This window comes from Balaenoptera acutorostrata, chromosome 15 (genome assembly GCF_949987535.1).
Source record: "Balaenoptera acutorostrata chromosome 15, mBalAcu1.1, whole genome shotgun sequence".
Lineage (NCBI taxonomy): Eukaryota > Metazoa > Chordata > Mammalia > Artiodactyla > Balaenopteridae > Balaenoptera > Balaenoptera acutorostrata.
In genome coordinates, this window is record NC_080078.1 from 6,556,464 (window position 1) to 6,580,103 (window position 23,640).

The 23,640-nt window shown below is 40.1% G+C and overlaps 1 protein-coding gene across 2 annotated transcripts in view; it reads left to right on the top strand.

Moving 5' to 3' along the window:
• Window positions 1-22,286, top strand: part of LOC103014952 (cytochrome P450 3A24) — a 43,109-nt gene extending 20,823 nt beyond the window's left edge. For both annotated transcript variants that reach the window (XM_057528923.1, XM_057528924.1), the window contains 6 exons: window positions 713-840; window positions 4,567-4,633; window positions 7,536-7,696; window positions 10,140-10,366; window positions 18,916-19,078; window positions 21,749-22,286. In XM_057528923.1, the coding sequence (XP_057384906.1) occupies window positions 713-840; window positions 4,567-4,633; window positions 7,536-7,696; window positions 10,140-10,366; window positions 18,916-19,078; window positions 21,749-21,844 (842 nt within the window). In that variant the 3' untranslated portion in view covers window positions 21,845-22,286. The remainder of the gene's footprint in view (window positions 1-712; window positions 841-4,566; window positions 4,634-7,535; window positions 7,697-10,139; window positions 10,367-18,915; window positions 19,079-21,748) is intronic.
• The last annotated feature ends 1,354 nt before the right edge of the window (window positions 22,287-23,640 follow it).

Sequence of the window (23,640 nt, forward strand, 5' to 3'; positions counted from 1 at the left end):
TACCTTCTGCTTACTTTATGTTTTGTTTGCTCTTCTCTTTTCAGTGTATTAAGGTGGAAATTTAGCTTCTTGATTTGAGATCTCTGTTCTTTTAATATCTAAACATATAGCCATAAATATCTCTCTGAACACCACTTTTGCTCCATCCCATCAGTTTTGGTATATTGTGTCTTCATTTTTATTCATCTAAAAATAATTTCTGATTGCCTTTTGATATCTTCTACAACCTATTGGGTATTTAAGTGTGTGTTATTTAATTTCCACATATTGTGTGTTTCCCAATTTTCTTTCTGTTACTGATTTCTAATTACATTCCATTGTGGTGGAAAGACACTCACCATATTATTTATATCATGACTTTTATTTTTTAAACTGCACAATTAATTGAAGTAACAGATTACAGTCTGGTTTATCCAAAGAGATGCTAGTCCAAGAATTAAAGACCATGAGGTCCCAGAATGTAATCCAGTTCCTTTGGTCAATCCAAAGATGCAGAAGGGGCCACTGATCTCACTGCTGTAGTGATGGCCCCTATATGTGGACTTGGCCTTGCTCAGTCATTGGCTTGGAAGTCTGAGCAAAGGTCATAGAGGCCATGGGTCATGATTGGGTATCGTGGTGGTTTTACTTTCTTGATTGGTAGAGCAAATTACGATTGCTCCAAGTAAACTTTGCATTTTCACTGTGCTTCCTTTTATCTTTTTCCCTACAGTATTATTTCCATTCCTCACCCCAGTCTTTGAAGCATTAAATATTACTCTGTTTCCAAAAAGTTCTTTGAATTTTTTAACAAAGTCTGTAAAAAGGATAAAAGAGAGTCGCCTCAAAGATAAACAAACGGTAAAGTCTGGTGGTGGTTACATGAGGGGGTTCACTTTTTGATAATTTATTGAGCTGTACACATATTTCATATGCATATCTCTACATTTTTTAAAGGTAGATAGAAACTATAGAGTTTAGAATAGGAGGGCTCTAAAATTTGGGGGGAATGAATAAGGAGGAAGTTGGGGGAGGAAATAAGAGTATGAGCCAGAGAGCAATATTTAAATATAATAATAGGCATGCCAATTAGTATGTCACTGCATAAATATTATTGAGATAAGGAGTTTACCACTTTTTTTCAATAAATGGTTAAGGGATAAAAGTTGCTGATTAAAAATGATTTCACTGGTATTTCACCAAATATTAGCTTGGCAAAGAATCACTTCAGTTCCAAGCTTCCTATTTCACAGGTTGTCCAGTGGAAGGCCCTGTCAGGCACCTGATGCAGTGTAGTCATTTTAAAAGTTGAGCCCACTCATAGTTGGAGTGGGCAGGAGTCTTCTCTGGCCAGTGAAGCCACAAGTGGGTTAACCCAGCTTTGCCTTCATGAGGGCTGGAGGCCAGCACAAGGATGTCTGCAGGTTAGCGGACAGGGCTGGGTACTCAGGATGTCACTGAAGAATGTGTAGCATTCTGGAAGGGTGAAGGGCTTGAAGATGCTTCTACAAAAGCTGCTGATGAACTCTGCAAATATCAGGGGATTAATTTATGTGGTCATTCATTAAGAATTAAAGTTGGAGACAAGCCTCTTAGACAGCCTCATCCACCAGAGGGCAGACAGCAGAAGCAAGAAGAACTACAATCCTGCAGCCTGTGGAACAAAAACTACATTCACAGAAAGATAGACAAGATGAAAAGGCAGAGGGCTGTGTACCAGATGAAGGAAAAAGATAAAACCCCAGAAAAACAACTAAAAGAAGTGGAGATAGGCAACCTTCCAGAAAAAGAATTCAGAATAATGATAGTGAAGATGATCCAGGACCTGGGAAAAAGAATGGAGGCAAAGATCGAGAAGATGCAAGAAATGTTGAACAAAGACCTAGAAGAATTAAAGAACAAAGACCTAGAAGAATTAAAGAACAAACAAACAGAGAGGAACAATACAATAACTGAAATGGAAACTACACTAGAAGGAATCAATAGCAGAATAACTGAGGCAGAAGAACGGATAAGTGGTCTGGAAGACAGAATGGTGGAATTCACTGCTGCGGAACAGAATAAAGAAAAAAGAATGAAAAGAAATGAAGACAGCCTAAGAGACCTCTGGGACAACATTAAACACAACAACATTCGCATTATAAGGGTCCCAGAAGGAGAAGAGAGAGAGAAAGGACCTGAGAAATTATTTGAAGAGATTATAAGTTGAAAACTTCCCTAACATGGGAAAGGAATTAGCCACCCAAGTCCAGGAAGTGCAGAGAGTCCCATACAGGATAAACCCAAGGAGAAACACGCTGAGACACATAGTAATCAAATTGGCAAAAATTAAAGACAAAGAAAAATTATTGAAAGCAGCCAGGGAAAAATGACAAATAACATACAAGGGAACTCCCATAAGGTTAACAGCTGATTTCTCAGCAAAAACTCTACAAGCCAGAAGGGAGTGGCATGATATATTTAAAGTGATGAAAGGGAAGAACCTACAACCAAGATTACTCTACCCAGCAAAGATCTCATTCAGATTCAACGGAGAAATCAAAAGCTTTACAGACAAGCAAAACCTAAGAAAATTCAGCACCACCAAACCAGCTCTACAACAAATGCTACAGGAACTTCTCTAAGTGGGAAACACAAGAGAAGAAAAGGACCTACAAAAACAAACCCATAACAATTAAGAAAATGGTAATAGGAACATACATATCAATAATTTACCTTAAACGTGAATGGATTAAATGCTCCAACCAAAAGACACAGGCTCAGTGAATGGATACAAAAACAAGACCCATATACATGCTGTCTACAAGAAACCCACTTCAGACCTAGGGACACATACAAACTGAAAGTGAGGGGATGGAAAAAGATATTCCATGCAAATGGAAATCAAAAGAAAGCTGGAGTAGCAATACTCATATCAGATAAAATAGACTTTAAAATAAAGAATGTTACAAGAGACAAGGAAGGACACTACATAACGATTAAGGGATCAATCCAAGTAGAAGATATAACAATTATAAATATATATGCACACAACATAGGAGCACCTCAGTACATAAGGCAACTGCTAACAGTTATAAAAGAGGAAATCAACAGTAACACAATAATAGTGGGGGACTTTAACACCTCACTTACACCAATGGACAGATCATCCAGACAGAAAATTAATAAGGAAACACAAGCTTTAAATGACACAAGAGACCAGATAGATTTAATTGATATTTGTAGGACATTCCATCCAAAAACAGAAGATTACACTTTCTTCTCAAGTGTGCATGGAACATTCTCCAGGATAGATTACATCTTGGGTCAGAAATCAAGCCTCAGTAAATTTAAGAAAATTGAAGTCATATCAAGCACCTTTTCTGACCACAATGCTATGAGATTAGAAATCAATTATAGGGAAAAAAACGTAAAAAACACAAACACATGGAGGCTAAACAATACACTACTTAATAACCAAGAGATCACAGAAGAAATCAAAGAGGAAATCAAAAAATACCTAGAGACAAATGACTACGAAAACATGATGATCCAAAACCTATGGGTTGCAACAAAAGCAGTTCTAAGAGGGGAGTTTATAGCTATACAAGCCTACCTCAAGAAACAAGAAACATCTCAAATAAACAACCTAACCTTACACCTAAAGCAATTAGAGAAAGAAGAACACAAAAACCCCAAAGTTAGCAGAAGGAAAGAAATCATAAAGATCAGATCAGAAATAAATGAAAAAGAGATGAAGGACACAATAGGAAAGACCAATAAAACTAAAGCTGGTTCTTTGAGAAGATAAACAAAATTGATAAACCATTAGCCAGACTCATCAAGAAAAAAAGGGAGAAGACTCAAATCAATAGAATTAGAAATGAAAAAGGAGAAGTAAAAACTGACACTGCAGAAATTCAAAGGATCATGAGAGATTACTACAAGCAACTATATGCCAATAAAATGGACAACCTGGAAGAAATGGACAAATTCTTAGAAAAACACAACGTTCCAAGACTGAACCAGGAAGAAATAGAAAATATAAACATACCAATCACAAACACTGAAATTGAGATTGTGATTAAAGATCTTCCAACAAACAAAAGCCCAGGACCAGATGGCTTCACAGGTGTGGTGTGATGAATTGGGAGATTGGGATTGACATATATACACTAATATGTATAAAATGGATAACTAATAAGAACCTGCTGTATAAATAAATAAATAAATAAAAGAATTAAAGTTGGAGGGAAAACAAGGACTGAAGTCATGGATCTTTTCCTAAGCAAACAGGTATGACAGGAGAGAGAGCACATAACTCTTTAGTTAAGAAGCTGTTTCAAAAGCCAGAGAAACCAAAGATCAGAGAGAGGGAGGACCAAAAAGCAGTTGGACATGATGGCTGGGTTTCTCTCAGGGAAACATCATGCTCTCCAAAATTTGTAGGTGGATGTTTTGTTCACTGAGGACTTAGTCAGTGCTCGTCAGCCTTCAGCTCTTTAAGGGGCCATATTCTCAGGAAAGAGGTGTGAAATATGCACTCCTGATTTATTTCTGTCTTCACAAGTAACTTTCTGCCATTGACATTTCTCTTTCTGTTTCCAGCATCGAGTGGATTTTCTTCAGCTGATGATTAACTCCCAGAATTCCAAAGAAACTGACACCCATAAAGGTAACCAAGGAGATCTTCAGAGGGGCCACTGTCGGTGGGGCGCAGAGCTAGGGGGTGGTTGTGAAAATGTGCAGGAAGTTTTCCAGGCAGCTGGGGATTTCTGCCAAGTTGAAGGAAGACACATGGTCAGATAAAAATGGTAGCCAAAGATACTTCATAGGTGTATGCAGGCACAACTTTGTTCAGAGCTTGAAGGGCAAGTATAACAAGGATGTCATGCCCATCAGTCAGTCATGGTCTGTGGATCACCTACCGCCGAACCTCCGGGGAGCTTGTTTCCAATGTCAATTCTCAGGCTCCTCCAGACCCAATGAGTCAGAACCTCTGCCTGGAAATTTGCATCAAGACTTTATCCCATCAGGAGGCACATTGCCCCAGTGTAGGTTGCCCCTTAACTTGGAACACTTGGTTAAAGTTGTGTTCACTAGCTTAGTCTACTGTAAAGTTCAATTTTTTCCTTTGTCATTAACAAGTACCTTATGGGAGAAGCCTTTGAGACTGGAAATATACTGTTTCTCTTCAAATTGTCACCCACTAGTTTTACCATCCATGGATGGTTTTTGACTGAAACCATTGTTACTATGGTGGTTGCAATATGATGACTTTCTAATTCCATCATTCTTCTGTATTTATGAATTGATGTTCTTTTGTAGAGAGAGCTCTCCATTCTCCCCCAGTCATTTATTTGTTTATTTATATCAGCATGATCTCATGTATAACTAACTTACTCTCTTACATCATTCTTCATTTTGATTTTCAGGTTCTTTCAGTTTTGTCCACTGGAGCTTTTTCAAGTGCGATCTTCTTTTTTCTTCTTTCTTGTTTTTAAATCTTTTTTTTTTTTTAACGGACTATTTTTTAGAGCAGCTAGGTTCACAGCGAAATTGAGTGGAAAGTATAGAGATTTCCAGTATATACATCCTACCCCAACTACACACAGCTTCCCCACTATCAAAAGATGATACCAGAGTTGTGCACTTGTTACAATCAATGAACGTACATTAATACATTATTATCACCCAATGTCTATAGTTGACCTTAGGGTTCATTCTTGGTGTTGTACATTCCATGGGTTTTTGACAAATGTATAATGAGCTATATCCACCATTACAGCACACAGAGTATCCAGTATTCTTTAATCTATCATTTTCTGGGAACTTCCTCACTTTCTGATGTAAGACAGTTCAGGTTTCTCTTTTATTTCCCCTGAGTAGCCCTGGAATCAGCCATTTTTTCCCAAGGAACTCTGGTTCCCTTTAGTGAGAAATGGTATTTAGAAATCAAAATCTGGGATCTTAGGAATGCTCATTGCTACTAGGGTTTCTTTGCTTCTGGATCCTCTCAATGGACAAAGTTAAGAACAGCAAATATATTTATACAAGACTGATGAACATAAGGATTTCTATATCACCCATAACCAGTGATATAAACAGCCTTGCTCTTTCAAACAAGAGGGCCCTGATCTTTAGTTTATTCCATGACATGAATACTCCCATGTGGTTAATTTCAAGCTATGAATGGTTTGACAACCATCTCACAAAATTCTTGAATTTTAAAAAATTGTTCTTGAGCAGGGACGAGCTGACGCCAGCACACCACTATAAATATATCTAAAACTATGTGTAGATCTTTTTCACACTCATTTTGTATTGTTTGTGTGTGTGTGTGTGTGTGTGTGTGTGTGTGTGTGTGTGTGTGAATTGCTTGGTTGGGGCAGATACCACGTTGATCTGAGTGCTCTAAGTAACTAAAGGTCCTACTTCAGTCCCATCAAATAGATAAGAGCCTGATCACGCTTGGTCTCTTGGGAGAAAATAAAAAGAGAGACCTATTTATAATTACATGGGCTGTTTAGTGAAGCTAAAGGAGAGCAAAGAGAGGGGGCGTGTGCTGAGATGACATTCACGCCATGATTGAATAAGCGTTGCTAATTCTACTCCCTGGACCCTATTTTTCTATATTGAGTGCTGACTAATACCCTTCTAGGGACACATTCTTCCTTCTGCTACTTTAATGCCATTGATTAGACTAGGGTCAATCACAACTCTTTTAGCTTTTAGTCAATCTCTGTAGTTTCTGTACATATCTGAGATCCCCCAGAGAAGACTTATGCCCCAGGTCTTCCATTGCCTGATGCCTGTCAAATGTATAATCCATGCTTCTCAGGCCAGGTTTTGCTCGCAAATCATTATATATATATATATATATATATATATATATATATATATATATATATATATATATATATATATATATATATATATATATGAAAGTTCAGACTCTGATTCTGTAGTTCTAGTTTAGGATTGAAGACTCTGAATTTCTCATAAGTTCCCGGATGTTGGTGATGCTCATGGTCCGTCAACAGACTTTGAGTAGAAACAGCCTTATGTTGTTCTCTTAAGTTCCCACAAACATGTTTAGATAAAAGATAACTTCATTTTCCCTATAATATAGCCTTAGTCTTGTAAAATCTGCCAAAGAATCAAGTTTTACTTTAGCTAGAATAATTTAGATTATTCTGGAAGAGAATGTTACCCCATATTAATTACAGCTAAAGCACTTTTAGGATTCTCCAGGGGACATACTAATAGTACTGTGTAAGTTAGACAAAAATGCTGTCTCTTGAAATTACCCAGCTGTGCCGTGAGGGAGGTGGCGTAGTCAGGAGCAGGGGCCGAGGAGAGTATAGACACTGGGGAAAACTGGATTCAGACAATTCTTGCTTTTTTCTGGCTCTTTAAGGAAGACATGAGAATGCAAAGCACTACTAGTTTAATTTTCAATTGCTTTTACATTTTCCCGCTAGGGATTTGGCAGTTTTATTTGGATTTCTCATCATCTAAACTGTGATGTTTTATATTGATGTGGTTTATCTAAAATGTCTCTTCTCTCCTTTTAGTTCTGTCTGACACAGAACTCATGGCCCAAAGTATTATCTTTATTTTTGCTGGCTACGAGACCACTAGCAATTCTCTTTCCTTCATTATATATGAATTGGCCACTCACCCTGATGTCCAGCAAAAGCTGCAGGAGGAGATTGATGCAACTTTCCCCAATAAGGTGAGTGATGATACCTGGAGAGAGAGGGGGAAGGTGAAGCCTTAGCAAGAATGCCTCCTCATCACTTCTTAGAATATATTTGCAGAAAGCATGAACCTCAAATCTTTAACCTGTGCTATTTAGGAAGGATCTAAAGCATACAAAACAAAGAGAAAAACATAGGTTATGTGTGGTACACACAGGAATATAAGTACTGTGGAAAAAGTGCTGGTACTGGCATATCATATATTACAGTATGCCATGTAAAAATCACAATACCTCAGTGGCATCTAACAGTAAGCATTTGTTGCTCCAGTGTCTGCATAGTTAGTTATCTGTTGATATGGCTGGACTTCCTTGGTTCTGGGTGTTGGCTGATGTAGGCTGGCCTTGGCTACGCAGTTGGGGTGACTCAGCTCCACACGTGCTCCACATGTGTCTCATACTCTACATGTCTGCTTCTCAGGGCAATGGCAGATGGCACGAGCAGGAAGCCCAATCATGTGGGTGACTTTCAGATTTCTGCAAGCACCACACTTAGCCAACTTTCCACTTGTTCAAAGTGAGTCACCTGGCCAACGCGAGTCAGAATGGGAGGCACCACTGGGTTAGATGACAAAGGGCATGGACCCAGGAAGGGCTGGAGAACTGGGACCATGAATTCAGTCTACCGCCCTGGGTAAACTGCTGACTAGGAGGAGCCTTGTAACAACAAAGGGCTTAAAGTAGGAAACAGAGGATGTGAGTTTGAGTCCTGGCTGTGGTTTTAGACAAGTTTTATCGCCTTTCAGAATCCTGAGTCCTTCAAATACAAGATAAGGATAGATTGCAGTGCCTACCTAAGTTAGAGATGATCTGTCTTCTCTGGTAAATCTCATATTGGGATTCTTTTGATGCAATAAGGTGAAAAGGTCACTAAGAGACAGGCTAGCTAAAGCATTGTGTTCTCCCCTTTTTATAATAATACTTATAATAACAACACTATTGGCTAACATTTGCTTCTTACGATATATGTCTATCTAAGTACTTTCTAGTTATAAATGAATCTAACCTTCATAAAATTCTGTATAAGTCAGGAGAAGCTAGGTTATGCCTCAGTAACAGGTTAGCCCTCAAATCTCAGTGGCTTTACAGAGCAGAGGTTTCCTTCTAACCCACGTCTACATGACCAACATGTTTGTTAGTGGAGGATGGGAGTGGGCAGCTCTGCTCCACAGCGTTACTCAGGGATACAGGCTAAGAGTCTTCACCTTCCTGTAGCTGCCTTATCTGGAACATGAGGACTTCCTGTTGTCCGGGGAATAAGGGACTCGAGCGCTGCTCACTGGCTTTTCAAATGATTTGTCCCCGAACTGACATAATCGCCTCAGTTCACAGCCCATTGGCAAAACTGGTTTCCTGTAACTTCAAGTGGGCTGGGAAATGCAGGGACTACATGGATACTGGGCGAGCAGTGAGTGTCTCTGCCACACAAGCCTATGAAGTGTCAACTCTAATTATCTCCATGTAACATTTCAGAAACCTGAGCGACAGAGAGATGAAATACTTTCACATACTAGTCGTGTACCTAGTGGTGAAAACGCCAACCTATGTGCCAGGGTGTCTGTCTCCTGAGGCAACTCTTACCCTCTACAATGTTGCCCCTTAAATATAACCCCACGTGACAGCCACGTGTCACCCCCACTGGTCTCAGATCTCTGGCAAAAGTGGAATTCTTTGTGGTGTGAGGAGAGCTGGCCTCTGGGGCTGGAGTGGCTTGTTTAGACCTTCAGACCTTACAGTCACCCCTGCAGGGACAATAGGAGACTGTTCCAGCAACAGAGGCTGTGGCTGAGGGTAGGGGTCTCATCCTCTTGTAACTTTCCCTGGATCTGAAATTGTGTTCCTTGTAGCACCCAATCTTGCTCTTTGTTTTCGTATTTGGTTTAAAAAGGAACTCGTTTCTCCCCAAATTATTTATAGAGTTTTCATATAATATAGTGCTTCCACACTTTATATGTATAATGAAAAGAATTAGCAGTCAGGAGTTTTCAACTAAAAACCTTTATGTTGAACAGGGGATTTGCTCTTTTATACATTTCTTTCCTTGGTACAGATGTGTGGCCTCACTTTCAAAAGGAAACAGTGACTTTGGCCTATTTCACTTAAGACTAAGGGTCATAGTCTATTGGTCACGTTTGTTCTCATGAGAAAGAAAATACACTAGATGATAACGTGCGGGATTTCAGGCCCTGTTTAGGGCATTGTCCTAACATCTCCCATAGTCATAACTACTCTACACACCTCTGTGGGCCATTGAGCAGGTCAAAGCACATGATAGATATTAAAATGTCTATAAATGCTAAGGTCCTCTACCAATTTAAATTATTCCCTGGAGCTCCTAACATTTCAATAGGACTACACAGATGGAGTTGAAGGTTGATCCGAAATCTTAATTTATCGAAATCTCTTTTTCTCTTCCCAGGCGCCTCCCACCTACGAGGCTCTGGTACAGATGGAGTATCTTGACATGGTGTTGAATGAAACTCTCAGAATATTCCCAATTGCTGGTAGACTTGAGAGGGTCTGTAAGAAGGATGTGGAAGTCAATGGGGTGTTCATTCCCAAAGGGACGACAGTGGTGGTGCCACTCTTTGTTCTTCACAACGACCCAGAGCTCTGGCCAGAGCCTCAGGAGTTCCGTCCTGAAAGGTACAAGACCCTGAGGAAAGGACACCCACCCTGATCCTTTTTGGTGCTTGCACATTTTGACAACTCTTATTATAGTTGACAAATGGGTGATCATGCAATAATTTATTTGTATATCTTTTTATTGTTGGAAGATTTTTCTCTTTAAGGGTGTTCATTATGTGAGTCAAAATTATACAAACTATAGACTAGAAAAAGAAGATTATAGCTGTCTACATTCCTAATACCTTAAGATAGGCCTCATTAATAATGTGATATATGTCCTTATGGACATTTTTGTATGCATATATAGATTTTAAAAACAGGATGGTATTATACTTTATTTGGTTTTGAACTTCTTACTTTATTTAACAGTAAAGTATAAACAACATTCTATGTGTATATGTTTGTATGCATATGCCATAATTTACCTAACCACTGTCTTTTTATTTCCTTTAAGCCTTTCTCTCTGTTCTTTCTTAGCTCTCTGAATTCACCCCATGTTCCCACATTCCATATTTTTAAACACTGGCTACATTTCCTCTAGCATTATTGTGAGAGTGCAGGCTGGGGACCTAGAGGTCTCATCCCTGATGGTTCAGGCAGCCTCACTGAGGACGGAGGTGCACACAGGTGCCCTGGTTCTGTCTGTGGCTGCACACCTGGGTCAGGTCCCTTCTACCTCAGTATTTGGTGACTTTCCAAAGTGAAGTCATCTGCTCTCTAGATGTCTGAGATTTCCTCCTTGGACGGGTCTTGAGCATCCTCTTCTAGGAATTCAGAGCCAAGGTCTGGTATGGGCACAGATTGGACCCTGGAAAGAGGTAATGCTCTCCCATTTACTGTATGGTAAGCAAAATTTGGAATGAACTTTTTAGGCCAGTACCTGAGATCTAGACCTTTATTACACCCTATCAGCTCCTTGATGGCCAAGAGTTGTTTTGTTTGCCATGGTGTCCCGAGTGCTAGCACAGTGGTGACACATAGCACTTATTGACAGAAGAGTCAGAGTGGACCAAGTCCTCTGTTTTCTGGGCCAGGGAACCTCTGCAGTTCCTCCAAGCTCAGTAGCTCCCTGTCCTGCAGCTTCACGAACCTAGAACCAGAGACCACTCACTGTACTTCCCTTTGATTCATTCAGTCATCAAGCAGAGAATAAATGCTCACCTGTGGGTCAGGGACTGGACCAGGCAGTGAGAAATCCAAAGGTTAGGAAAAAAGCCCATTATGGAGAATTTTTAAAATATTCACAAGTATGTGTGATTTGACACGTACACAGGAATATTCTATAGGCACAAGCCTATGAAATACTTCATTAAAAAATATTTTTAAACATCTTTATTGGAGTATAATTGCTTTACAATGGTATGTTAGTTTCTGTTTTATAACAAAGTGAATCAGCTCTACATATACACATATCCCCATACCTCCTCCCTCTTGCGTCTCCCTCCCATCCTCCCTATCCCACCCCTCTAGGTGGTCACAAAGCACCAAGCTGATCTCCCTGTGCTATGCGGCTGCTTCCCACTAGCTATCTATTTTACATTTGGTAGTGTGTATAAGTCCATGCCACTCTCTCACTTCGTCCCAGCTTACCCTCCCCCCTCCCCGTGTCCTCAGGTCCATTCTCTACATCTGCGTCTTTATTCCTGTCCTGCCCCTAGGTTCTTCAGAACCTTTTTTTTTTTTAGATTCCATATATATGTGTTAGCATACGGTATTTGTTTTTCTCTTTCTGACTTACTTCACTCTGTATGACAGACTCTAGGTCCATCCCCCTCACTACAAATAACTCAATTTCGTTTCTTTTTATGACTGAGTAGTATTCCATTGTATATATGTGCCACATCTTCTTTATCCATTCATCTATTGATAGACGCTTAGGTTGATTCCATGTCCTGGCTATTGTAAATAGAGCTGCAATGAACATTGTGGTACATGACTCTTTTTGAATTATGGTTTTCTCAGGGTATATGCCCAGTAGTGGGATTGCTGGGTCGTATGGGAGTTCTATTTTTAGTTTTTTAAGGACCCTCCATACTGTTCTCCATAGTGGCTGTATCAATTTACATTCCCACCAGCAGCACAAGAGGGTTCCCTTTTCTCCACACCCTCTTCAGCATTTATTGTTTGTAGATTTTTTGATGATGGCCATTCTCACTGGTGTGAGGTGATACCTCATTGTAGTTTCGATTTGCATTTCTCTAATGGTTAGTGATGTTGAGCATTCTTTCATGTGTTTGTTGGCAATCTGTATATCTTCTTTGGAGAAATGTCTATTTAGGTCTTCTGCCCATTTTTGGATTGGGTTTTTTGGTTTTTTGCTATTGAGCTACATGTAAATTTTGGAGATTAATCCTTTGTCAGTTGCTTCATTTGCAAATATTTTCTCCTATTCTGAGGGTTGTCTTTTTGTCTTGTTTATGGTTTCCTTTGCTGTGCAAAAGCTTTGAAGTTTCATTAGGTCCCATTTGTTTATTTTTGGTTTTATTTCCATTTCTCTAGGAGGTGGATTAAAAAGGATCTTGCTGTGATTGATGTCATAGAGTGTTCTGCCTATGTTTTCCTCTAAGAGTTTGATAGTGTCTGGCCTTACATTTAGGTCTTTAATCCATTTTGAGTTTATTTTTGTGTATGGTGTTAGGGAGTGTTCTAATTTCATTCTTTTACATGTAGCTGTCCAGTTTTCCCAGCACCACTTATTGAAGAGGCTGTCTTTTCTCCATTGTATATCCTTGCCTCCTTTGTCATAGATTAGTTGACCTTAGGTGGGTTTATCTCTAGGCTTTCTATCCTGTTCCATTGATCTATATTTCTGTTTTTGTGCCAGTACCATATTGTCTTGATTACTGTAGCTTTGTAGTATACTCTGAAGTCAGGGAGCCTGATTCCTCCAGCTCCATTTTTCTTTCTCAAGATTGCTTTGGCTATTTGGGGTCTTTTGTATTTCCATACAAATTGTGAAAATTTTTATTCTAGTTCTGTGAACAATGCCATTGGTAGTTTGATAGGGATTGCACTGAATCTGTAGATTGCTTTGGGTAGTATAGTCATTTTCACAGTGTTGATTCTACCAATCCAAGAACATGGTATATCTCTCCATCTGTTTGTATCATCTTTAATTTCTTTCATCCATGTCTTTTTTTTTTTAAATAAATTTATTTATTTTATTTATTTATTTTTGGCTGTGTTGGGTCCTCGTTGGTGTGCACAGGCTTTCTCTAGTTGTGGCGAGCGGGGACTACTCTTCTTGGGGTGCATGGGCTTCTCACTGCAGTGGCTTCTCTTGTTGCAGAGCACGGGCTCTAGGCGCATGGGCTCAGTAGTTGTGGCTTGTGGGCTCTAGACCACAGGCTCAGTAGTTGTGGCGCACGGGCTTAGTTGCTCCGCGGCATGTGGGATCTTCCTGGACCAGGGCTCGAACCCCTGTCCCCTGCATTGGCAGGCGGGTCCTTAACCACTGTGCCACCCGGGAAGTCCTTTCATCCATGTCTTATAGTTTTCTGCATACAGGTCTTTTGTCTCCTTAGGTAGGTTTATTCCTAGGTATTTTATTCTTTTTGTTGCACTGGTAAATGGGAGTGTTTCCTTAATTTCTCTTTCAGATTTTTCATCATTAGTGTACAGGAATGCAAGAGATTTCTGTGCATTAATTTTGTATCCTGCTACTTTACCAAATTCATTGATTAGCTCTAGTAGTTTTCTGGTAAAGTCTTTAGGATTGTCTATGTATAGTATCATGTCATCTGCAAACAGTGACAGCTTTACTTCTTCTTTTCCGATTTGGACTCCTTTTATTTCTTTTTCTTCTCTGATTGCTGTGGCTAAAACTTCCAAAACCATGTTGAATAATAGTGGTGAGAGTGGGCAACCTTGTCTTGTTCCTGATCTTAGTGGTAAATGGTTTCAGATTTTCACCATTGAGAATGATGTTGGCTGTGGGTTTGTCATATATGGCCTTTATTATGTTGAGGTAAGTTCCCTTTCTGCCTACCTTCTGGAGGGTTTTTATCATAAACGGGTGTTGAATTTTGTCGAAAGCTTTTTCTGTATCTATTGAGATGATCATATGGTTTTTATCCTTCAATTTGCTAATATGGTGTATCACATTGATTGATTTGCGTATATTGAAGAATCCTTGCATTCCTGAGATAAACCCACTTGATCATGGTGTATGATCCTTTTAATGTGCTGTTGGATTCTGTTTGCTAGTATTTTGTTGAGCATTTTTGCATCTATGTTCATCAGTGATATTGGCCTATAGTTTTCTTTCTTTGTGACATCTTTGTCTGGTTTTGGTATCAGGATGATGGTGGCCTTGTAGAATGAGTTTGGGAGTGATCCTCCCTCAGCTATATTTTGGAAGAGTTTGAGAAGGATAGGTGTTAGCTCTTCTCTAAATGTTTGATAGAATTCACCTGTGAAGCCATCTGGTCCTGGGCTTTTGTTTGTTGGAAGATTTTTAATCACAGTCTCAATTTCAGTGCTTGTGATTGGTATGTTTATATTTTCTATTTCCTCCTGGTTCAGTCTTGGAAAGTTGTGTTTTTCTAAGAATTTGTCCATTTCTAACAGGTTGTCCATTTTATTGGCATATAGTTGCTTGTAGTAATCTCTCATGATCCTTTGTATTTCTGCAGTGTCAGTTGTTACTTCTCCTTTTTCATTTCTAATTCTATTGATTTGAGTCGTCTCCCTTTTTTTCTTGATGAGTCTGGCTAATGGTTTATCAAATTTGTTTATCTTCTCAAAGAACCAGCTTTTAGTTTTATTGGTCTTTGCTATTGTATCCTTCATCTCTTTTTCATTTATTTCTGATCTGATCTTTATGATTTCTTTCCTTCTGCTAACTTTGGGGTTTTTGTGTTCTTCTTTCTCTAATTGCTTTAGGTGTAAGGTTAGGTTGTTTATTTGAGATGTTTCTTGTTTCTTGAGGTAGGCTTGTATAGCTATAAACTTCCCTCTTAAAACTGCTTTTGCTGCATCCCATGGGTTTTGGGTTGTCATGTTTTCATTGTCATTTGTTTCTAGGTATTTTTTGATTTCCTCTTTGATTTCTTCTGTGATCTCTTGGTTATTAAGTAGTGTATTATTTAGCCTCCATGTGTTTGTATTTTTTACAGATGTTTTCCTGTAATTGATATCTAGTCTTATAGTGTTGTGGTCAGAAAAGATACTTGATACAATTTCAATTTTCTTAAATTTACCAAGGCTTGATTTGTGACCCAAGATATGATCTATCCTGGAGAATGTTCCATGAGCACTTGAGAAGAAAGTGTATTCTGTTGTTTTTGGATGGAATGTCCTATAAATATCAATTAAGTCCATCTTGTTTAATGTATCATTTAAAGCTTGTGTTTCCTTATTTATTTTCATTTTGGATGATCTGTCCATTGGTGAAAGTGGGGTGTTAAAGTCCCCTACTCTGATTGTGTTATTGTTGATTTCCCCTTTTATGGCTGTTAGCATTTGCCTTATGTATTGAGGTGCTCCTATGTTGGGTGCATAAATATTTACAATTGTTATATCTTCTTCTTGGATTGATCCCTTGATCATTATGTAGTGTCCTTCTTTGTCTCTTATTATAGTCTTTATTTTAAAGTCTATTTTGTCTAATATGAGAATTGCTACTCCAGCTTTCTTTTGATTTCCATTTGCATGGAATATCTTTTTCCATCCCCTGACTTTCAGTCTGTATGTGTCCCTAGGTCTGAAATGGGTCTCTTGTAGACAGCATATATATGGTTCTTGTTTTTGTATCCATTCAGCCAGTCTATGTCTTTTGGTTGGAGCATTTAATCCATTTACATTTAAGGTAATTATCAATATGTATGTTCCTATTACCATTTTCTTAATTGTTTTCGGTTTGTTATTGTAGGTCTTTTCCTTCTCTTGTGTTTCCTGCCTGGAGAAGTTCCTTTAGCATTTGTTGTAAAGCTGGTTTTGTGGTGCTGAATTCTCTTAGCTTTTGCTTGTCTGTAAAGGTTTTCATTTCTCCATCAAATCTGAATGAGATCCTTGCTGGGTAGAGTAATCTTGGCTGTAGGTTTTTCCCTTTCATCACTTTAAATATGTCCTGCCACTCCCTTCTGGTTTGCAGAGTTTCTGCTGAAAGATCAACTGTTAACCTTATGGGGATTCCCTTGTATGTTATGTGTTGTGTTTCCCTTGCTGCTTTTAATATTTTTTCTTTGTATTTAATTTTTGATAGTTTGATTAATATGTGTCTTGGCGTGTTTCTCCTTGGATTTATCCTATATGGGACTCTCTGTGCTTCCTGGACTTGATTAACTATTTCCTTTCCCATATTAGGGAAGTTTTTGACTATAATCTCTTCAAATATTTTCTCAGTCTCTTTCTTTTTCTCTTCTTCTTCTGGGACACCTATAATTCAAATGTTGGTGTGTTTAATGTTGTCCCAGAGGTCTCTGAGACTGTTCTCAATTCTTTTCATTCTTTTTTCTTTATTCTGCTCTGCAGTAGTTATTTCCACTATTTTATCTTCCAGGTCACTTATCCGTTCTTCTGTCTCAGTTATTCTGCTATTGATTCCTTCTAGAGAATTTTTAATCTCATTTATTGTGTTGTTCATCATTGTTTGTTTGCTCTTTAGGTCTTCTAGGTCCTTGTTAAATGTTTCTTGTATTTTCTCCATTCTGTTTCCAAGATTTTGGATCATCTTTACTGTCATTACTCGAATTATTTTTCAGGTAGACTGCCTATTTCCTCTTCATTTGTTTGGTCTGGTGGGTTTTTACTTTGCTCCTTCATCTGCTGTGTGTTTCTCTGTCTTCTCATTTTGCTTAACTTACTTTGTTTGGGGTCTCCTTTTTGCAGGCTGCAGGTTCATAGTTCCCGCTGTTTTTGGTGTCTGCCCCCAGTGGCTATGGTTGGTTCAGTGGGTTGTGTAGGCTTCCTGGTGGAGGGGACTAGTGCCTGTGTTCTGCTGGATGAGGCTGGATCTTGTCTTTCTGGTGGGCAAGACTGCATCTGATGGTGTGTTTTGGGGTGTCTGTGACCTTATTATGATTTTAGGCAGCCTCTCTGCTAATGGATGGGGTTGTGTTCCTGTGTTGCTAGTTGTTTGGCATAGGGTGTCCAGCACTGTAGCTTGCTGGTCGTTGAGTGGAGCTGGGTCTTAGCGTTGAGATGGCGATCTCTGGGAGAGCTTTCGCCGCTTGATATTACATGGAGCCGGGAGGTCTCTGGTGGACCAGTGTCCTGAACTCGGCCCTCCCACCTCAGAGACACAGGCCTGACACCTGGCCGGAGCACCAAGACCCTGTCAGCCACACGGAATTATCAAGATAGTGGTCACTGGCAAGTGAAACCACAAGAGAAGAGGCCCATGCTATGCCTGGTCCTGCTGAGCAATTTTCAGACTTCAGCTCATTCTGGCAAGAGGGCGACTGGGTCAGCGAGGCAGGATGGGGTCCGTGAGGCGGGCGGCGCTCAGCTGGTGCGCGGCCTGAGGGGGCTGGTCGAAGCCCTCGGGGAAGGCCAATGGCGGCCCAGCCTCTGGCCTCCTGCAGCTGTGGCCTCTTAGGGGTCTCCCTCCCGGCGTCAACTGGCTCTCACTCCTGCTTTGGCGGCTGTGCCTTTACCCTGAGCTTCTTCACTAGGCAAGCACTCCCTGAGGTGACACGCAAAAAGCGTGGGCCCAGCTGAAGCGCGAGAAACGGGGGCGGAGCCACCTGAAATACTTTCAATGTACCTGTATGTGCACATTCCCTGCTTAACAACCATCAGCCCATGTCTCTGTCCCATCCACATGCCACTGCTGCCCTTCGCCATGTTATTTTAAGTCACATTGTCTGTAAATATTACAAAATGTTTTGCAAAATAGGGCCTCTTTAAAATATACATAACTGCAACGCCATTATCACTTTCCCCAAATATACATTTTTTCCTTGACATATTCAAATATCGAGGAGTCAAATTGGAATAGAACAGATGTCTAACCATCAAGGAATTTATAGGCTAGTGGAACAGATAGACAAGGAAATCAGTGATTATTCTGGAGTAGAGTCATATGCCCATGTACATATTCTGACCTAAGCATCCCCTGTGTGTGGGAGAGAAAGACAGAGAGACAGACAGAGAATGACACAAGGGAATTGGAAGGGAAAGGAGAGGAAAACAATTGAAAAATAACAATTTAAATACTCAGAAACGTTTCTCCAGCTTCCTTCCCCCATGAGCACGTGACCAACATAAGTGTGCGTGGAGATGGGAACCCATGTTTCCTTCAGTCAGTCTCATTTCCTAACTGCCATTCAGAGTGTGAACATCTCACCACCCTGAATGTAATTTTAGTGTTTAAAGATAAATTTTCTTTAAACAGCATTTATCTCATCTCCTCAACAGGACTGAAAGCTCCTGTAGAGTCAGGGGAATGGGAAGGACCTGGAACTTTCCATTCTCACACATAATAACCACAGCAGGATTCAATGACTAGACCACACAGCTATCTCTTATGCTACTGGTCTAAGAGTTAAGTTAAAACCTCAGATCTGGAGCTCTTGTGGTTTTTCTGTTTCATTAACTTGTTTCATCTACTTTTATGATTACAGGTTCAGTAAGAAGAACAAGGACAGCATAAATCCTTACACATACCTGCCTTTTGGAACTGGACCCCGAAACTGCATTGGCATGAGATTTGTTATCATGAACATGAAACTTGCTCTCGTCAGAATCCTGCAGAACTTCTCCTTCAAACCTTGTAAAGAAACACAGGTCAGTAGTTAATTTTCTGCATGAATAACATTTTATTGGGAGTTTTTTTTTTTTAACTGATGGGTCTCTATATATCTAAGCATGTTATCAATTCAAAGAATAATTTATTCTATTAGCCAGAGAATCTGTTTGGAGCCATCTGAAATCTTTAATTGTCAATCATCCATGGAGGGCTAAGTCTGTGGCTTTATAAAGCCCCAACTATAAAGGTCATCTAGAGTCAATGCAGTTAGCATGAGATGATTATTTGCAGTCTTTTGGACCTCAGCAATGTTTTAAATTTCATTTCAAGTCCACCGGAAGGAAGGGGAAGTGTGTGCAGTCATGAGATTAGTGATGACCACATCATGGCTTTTCAGGGACGCTCTTCCCTGCCAGAACTTACAGAATCTCTCCTGACAGTGATCCTCAGCCACTGGTTGTATAATGAAATTATTGTGGTGCTTTAAAAAATCCTGATGCCTAGGTCATCTCATTTATTCTAAAATAATTCGCCCAGAGTGTGGCATTCAAAACACCCCCGCAGATTCTCCTGTGCAGTCACGATGAGAACCCCTGATGGAAAGCATTTCTGCCAGATGTGAAGGACTTCCACAGCCCCCTCACCTTTCAGGGGTCCTGCTGCCATCAAGATGGGCTCCCTTTACATTCTAATAATAACTCTCTGTGTGCTCTTCCCCGCCCCCATTCTATTCTTCCCCCTTCAAGTTCTAGTTCAATCCCGAGCCCCTCCCTGGAGCCTTCCCCACCCAGTCCAGAGCCCACTCTCCCCTCTGCTCTGTTATCAGTTCCCACAGGCTGGCATCATGGTTCCTACCACCTAACTTAACACTTTGTCATGGAACCATCCAGTTTGGTTCTTATGTTTTCTTTGCCCCTAAGAATGCCCTTAACTCTAGCTCCTCATTTTATTCCTTTAATAAACTCCCAATGCTGCCTTGCCGTCATCCAGTAAATGCTTGAAGAGTGACTTTCAGTTGATTTAGAGTTCTGGGACACAAATTATGTTCAGTTTGAACTTTTAAAATATAAAAAAATGACATGTAAGTGCATGCTTAGTGTGTGTGTGTCTATTTGTCTGCAGGGGAAATATATGTATGTCATATGAAATTTTAAAATACAAGGTGTTACATATATAGAAAGATCTGGAATCTCTCCTCTGAGGAGCACAAAGAACAGTTGCCATTGTTCATTCATATCAAGCACGGCCCTGTACTAAGGCTTATTTCTAGGAGTCACACATTTAATAAGCAGCTGCCCCACTTGAGTAGGCTTTCTCAGGGAAGGGGAGGATAGAGACGGTTTCTGTTTTACTTGTGGGCATCTGTGTGTCCGTACTGTAGGTGTGTACAGACAGGGGACTCAGCCCTGAGAGAAAGGGGGCCTCTGGCACACCTGGCAAGGGCAGATGCTCCCTGAAGCTCCACCCAGGCATCCACAGGCTGGGGCTTCTCCCTCCACGACAATTTGCTTGCCCTTCAGTCAACTGAGATGAGAAGGTCGCTGTTGGTTCCCCCAACTCTGAAGGAGTGACTGGGTGAGAAAGGGGCTAAAAGTCTCAGACCAAACACTGTGGTCATCAGAAGTTCACCATTTGCACTACACTTGGAGCCAGGAGGTGTTAAGAAACAGACATAATGCTTCACAACGACCTCTCCCCATCATGAAACTGGGTGGATTCTACTGGAAGAGGTGATTGGACGCTTTAGAAGTTGAGGAATGTGCTTACAATTAAAATTGTAATACCTACTCAGGATTACCTTGTAAGTTCCAACATACACAAAATTACCTGTATATCCATTTCCGAGAAATTTTGCCATAATGCCTAATAATCTGATATGTTTTAAAAACTCAGTATTTTTGCTTAAAATTTAAATCAATAAAGAACACAGGCCAACCTGATTTTGTATCAAGCCTGGTACAGAATAGGTGCTCAATAGATATTTTGTAGAATGAATGATGGATGAATTCTTTCACTATCCCTCTTGACACAGCTTATAGAATAAATATAAAGAATCAAAGATAGGTAGGGAGAATTGAATGAAGGTGTGCAAGAGGTACAAACTTCCAGTTATAAATAAGTACTAGGGCTATAATGCAAAACATGATGACTATTGTTAGTATTTCTGTATGGTATAAGAGAGTAGGTCCTAAGAGTTCTCACAAAGGGAGAATAATATTTATTTCTTTCTCTTTTCCTTTCCTATCTATATGGGATGATGAATGTTAACAAAACTGTGGTAATAATTTTTTGATATATGTAAGTCAAATCATTATGCTGTACACCTTAAATTTATGCACTGCTGTAAGTAACTATATTGCAATAAAAATGGAAGTTAAAGTCTGATAGGACATGATAAGGGAATACCGTGAAAAACTGTATTCCCATATGTTTTATAATATACATTAAATAGACCAATTCTCTGAAAGACACAGACTATTAACATTCAATCAAGAAAATATAGACGTCCTGGCTGTCCCTATATCTGTCCCTCTATCTATCAAACATATTGAATCAGTAGTTTAAAAAAATCAAATATACATGATGCTAACAGTAGCTTTTACATGTTTGTAAAGCATTATTGTCCATAATGTATCTCGTCTACTTTGCTTTTTTTTGTTGGTGGGGCTCCATTAATCGGTTCTCATGTGTTTGTTTAAATGTTGCAGATCCCCCTGAAATTGCTCACTCAAGGACTTACGCAAGTGGAAAAACCTGTTGTCCTAAAGGTTGTGTCAAGAGATGCGACCATAAGTGGAGCCTGACTTTCTCGAAGGACATGGGCTTTGATCTTCAAGGAAGCTGTATCTGAGAACACCTGAGACTTTACTTACTTTGTGATAAAACCATTAAATGAAGATGGGCTTCACCTACTGCCCTTGATGGATGACTAGGTATTCTGCCCAATCATTTAGCTTTCTCATTGTCTATGTGGAGTGTTATATATTGCATCATATAAAGGAGGTGACAAGTAAGTGCCGGATACTCAACTTCATGGGTTCTCCTAGGACCATCTCCATCCACCTCCAGTTAGTACCATCTACTCCTCCTGAGCACTGAATCAGAATGAAAATTTCTCAACAAACTCTAATGAAAATAAGAATGATTGGGGAGACTGAAGTAGTGACATTTATCTCACAGATTTTATTTTGAATATTCTAAATTAAATATTACATTGAGCAAGTCAATAAATACCTCTTTACAGAAGTATTATCTGATGCCTTTGTGCACATTAGGGGGAATGTATACAGCAGAATCAGAGAGATTCAGGGACTAAATGCTTTTGACCATCACAATCCCTGGTGGGTGGGGCCTTTTAAAAACTCCAGGTTGACATATTAAATAGGTAAGAGTTCATTGACTGTGACTTTGCCCAGTGCTTAGAAATCTGCCTTTTAAATCTACCTTTATAGTTTAAATCTACCTTTTTTGGAGCACATATGTTTTCTTTCTTTCTTTTTTTAAAATTAATTAATTAATTAATTTATTTATTTATTCAGTCTTCTTTGCTGCGCGTGGGCTTTCTCTAGTAGCAGCAAGTGGGGGCTACTCTTCATTGCAGTGTGCAGGCTTCTCATTGCATTGGCTTCTCTTGTTGCAGAGCACGGGCCCTAGGTGTACGGGCTTCAGTAGTTGCAGAACGCGGGCTCAGTAGTTGTGGCTCGTGGGCTCTAGAGTGCAGGCTCAGTAGTTGTGGTGCACAGGCTTAGTTGCTCCGTGGCATGTGGGATCTTCCCGGACCCAGGGCTCGAACCCATGTCCCCTGAATTGGCAGGCGGGTTCTTAACCACTGCACCACCAGGGAAGTCCTGGAGCACGTATGTTTTCATACCTCTTTGTATTCCATCCTCGACTCCCAACTGTCTTAATGCAATGAACGTGGAATAAAGGTGGCTGATTGGTCAGTTCATTGGGCAGAAAGGCTACAAGCACTGGTCAGTTTCATTTGGTATCAGAAGCGGCACAGGGCTCTTCCTTTCCCTTTTCTGCCCCTTCCCTCCCTTTTCCTTCCCCTGCCTTGCCCTCCTGGATAATCCAGCCCTAAACCAGTAAGTGGGACACAGAAGGTGGGCAGCTCACACTGCAGGGCGGGAGCAGAGAAGGGGGCACAGTGACTCCAAGTCAGAGACAAAGTAGGGAATAGAGGGTGTCCACAGGGATGGCAGCCCGGCATGGGTGTGGGAACCCAAAATAACCCACTCATAGGGGTGGCCTGTAACAGCAGCCAGAGCCTAACTAGGGTGTGGAGAACCCAAGTAGGGTAAGGGGAGGGGGCATCATGAGTGGAAAGGGATGGATCATGGATTGGGTACATAAAGGAGAGGTGATCAAGTAAGTAAATATATAAAGGATGGTGGAAGGCAGAATTCTCACTGTTGGAGAAGAGAGTCACTGATTCAGAGAGGGATAAAACCAGAATAAACCCCGTGGAGTCAGCGATTGAAACTGAATGTATCAGTGTAAATCCATGCTTTTCTTTTCTTTTTTTTAAACTTTTTATTTTATATTGGAGTATAGCTGATCAACAATGTTGTGAGGGCTTCCCTGGTGATGCAGTGGT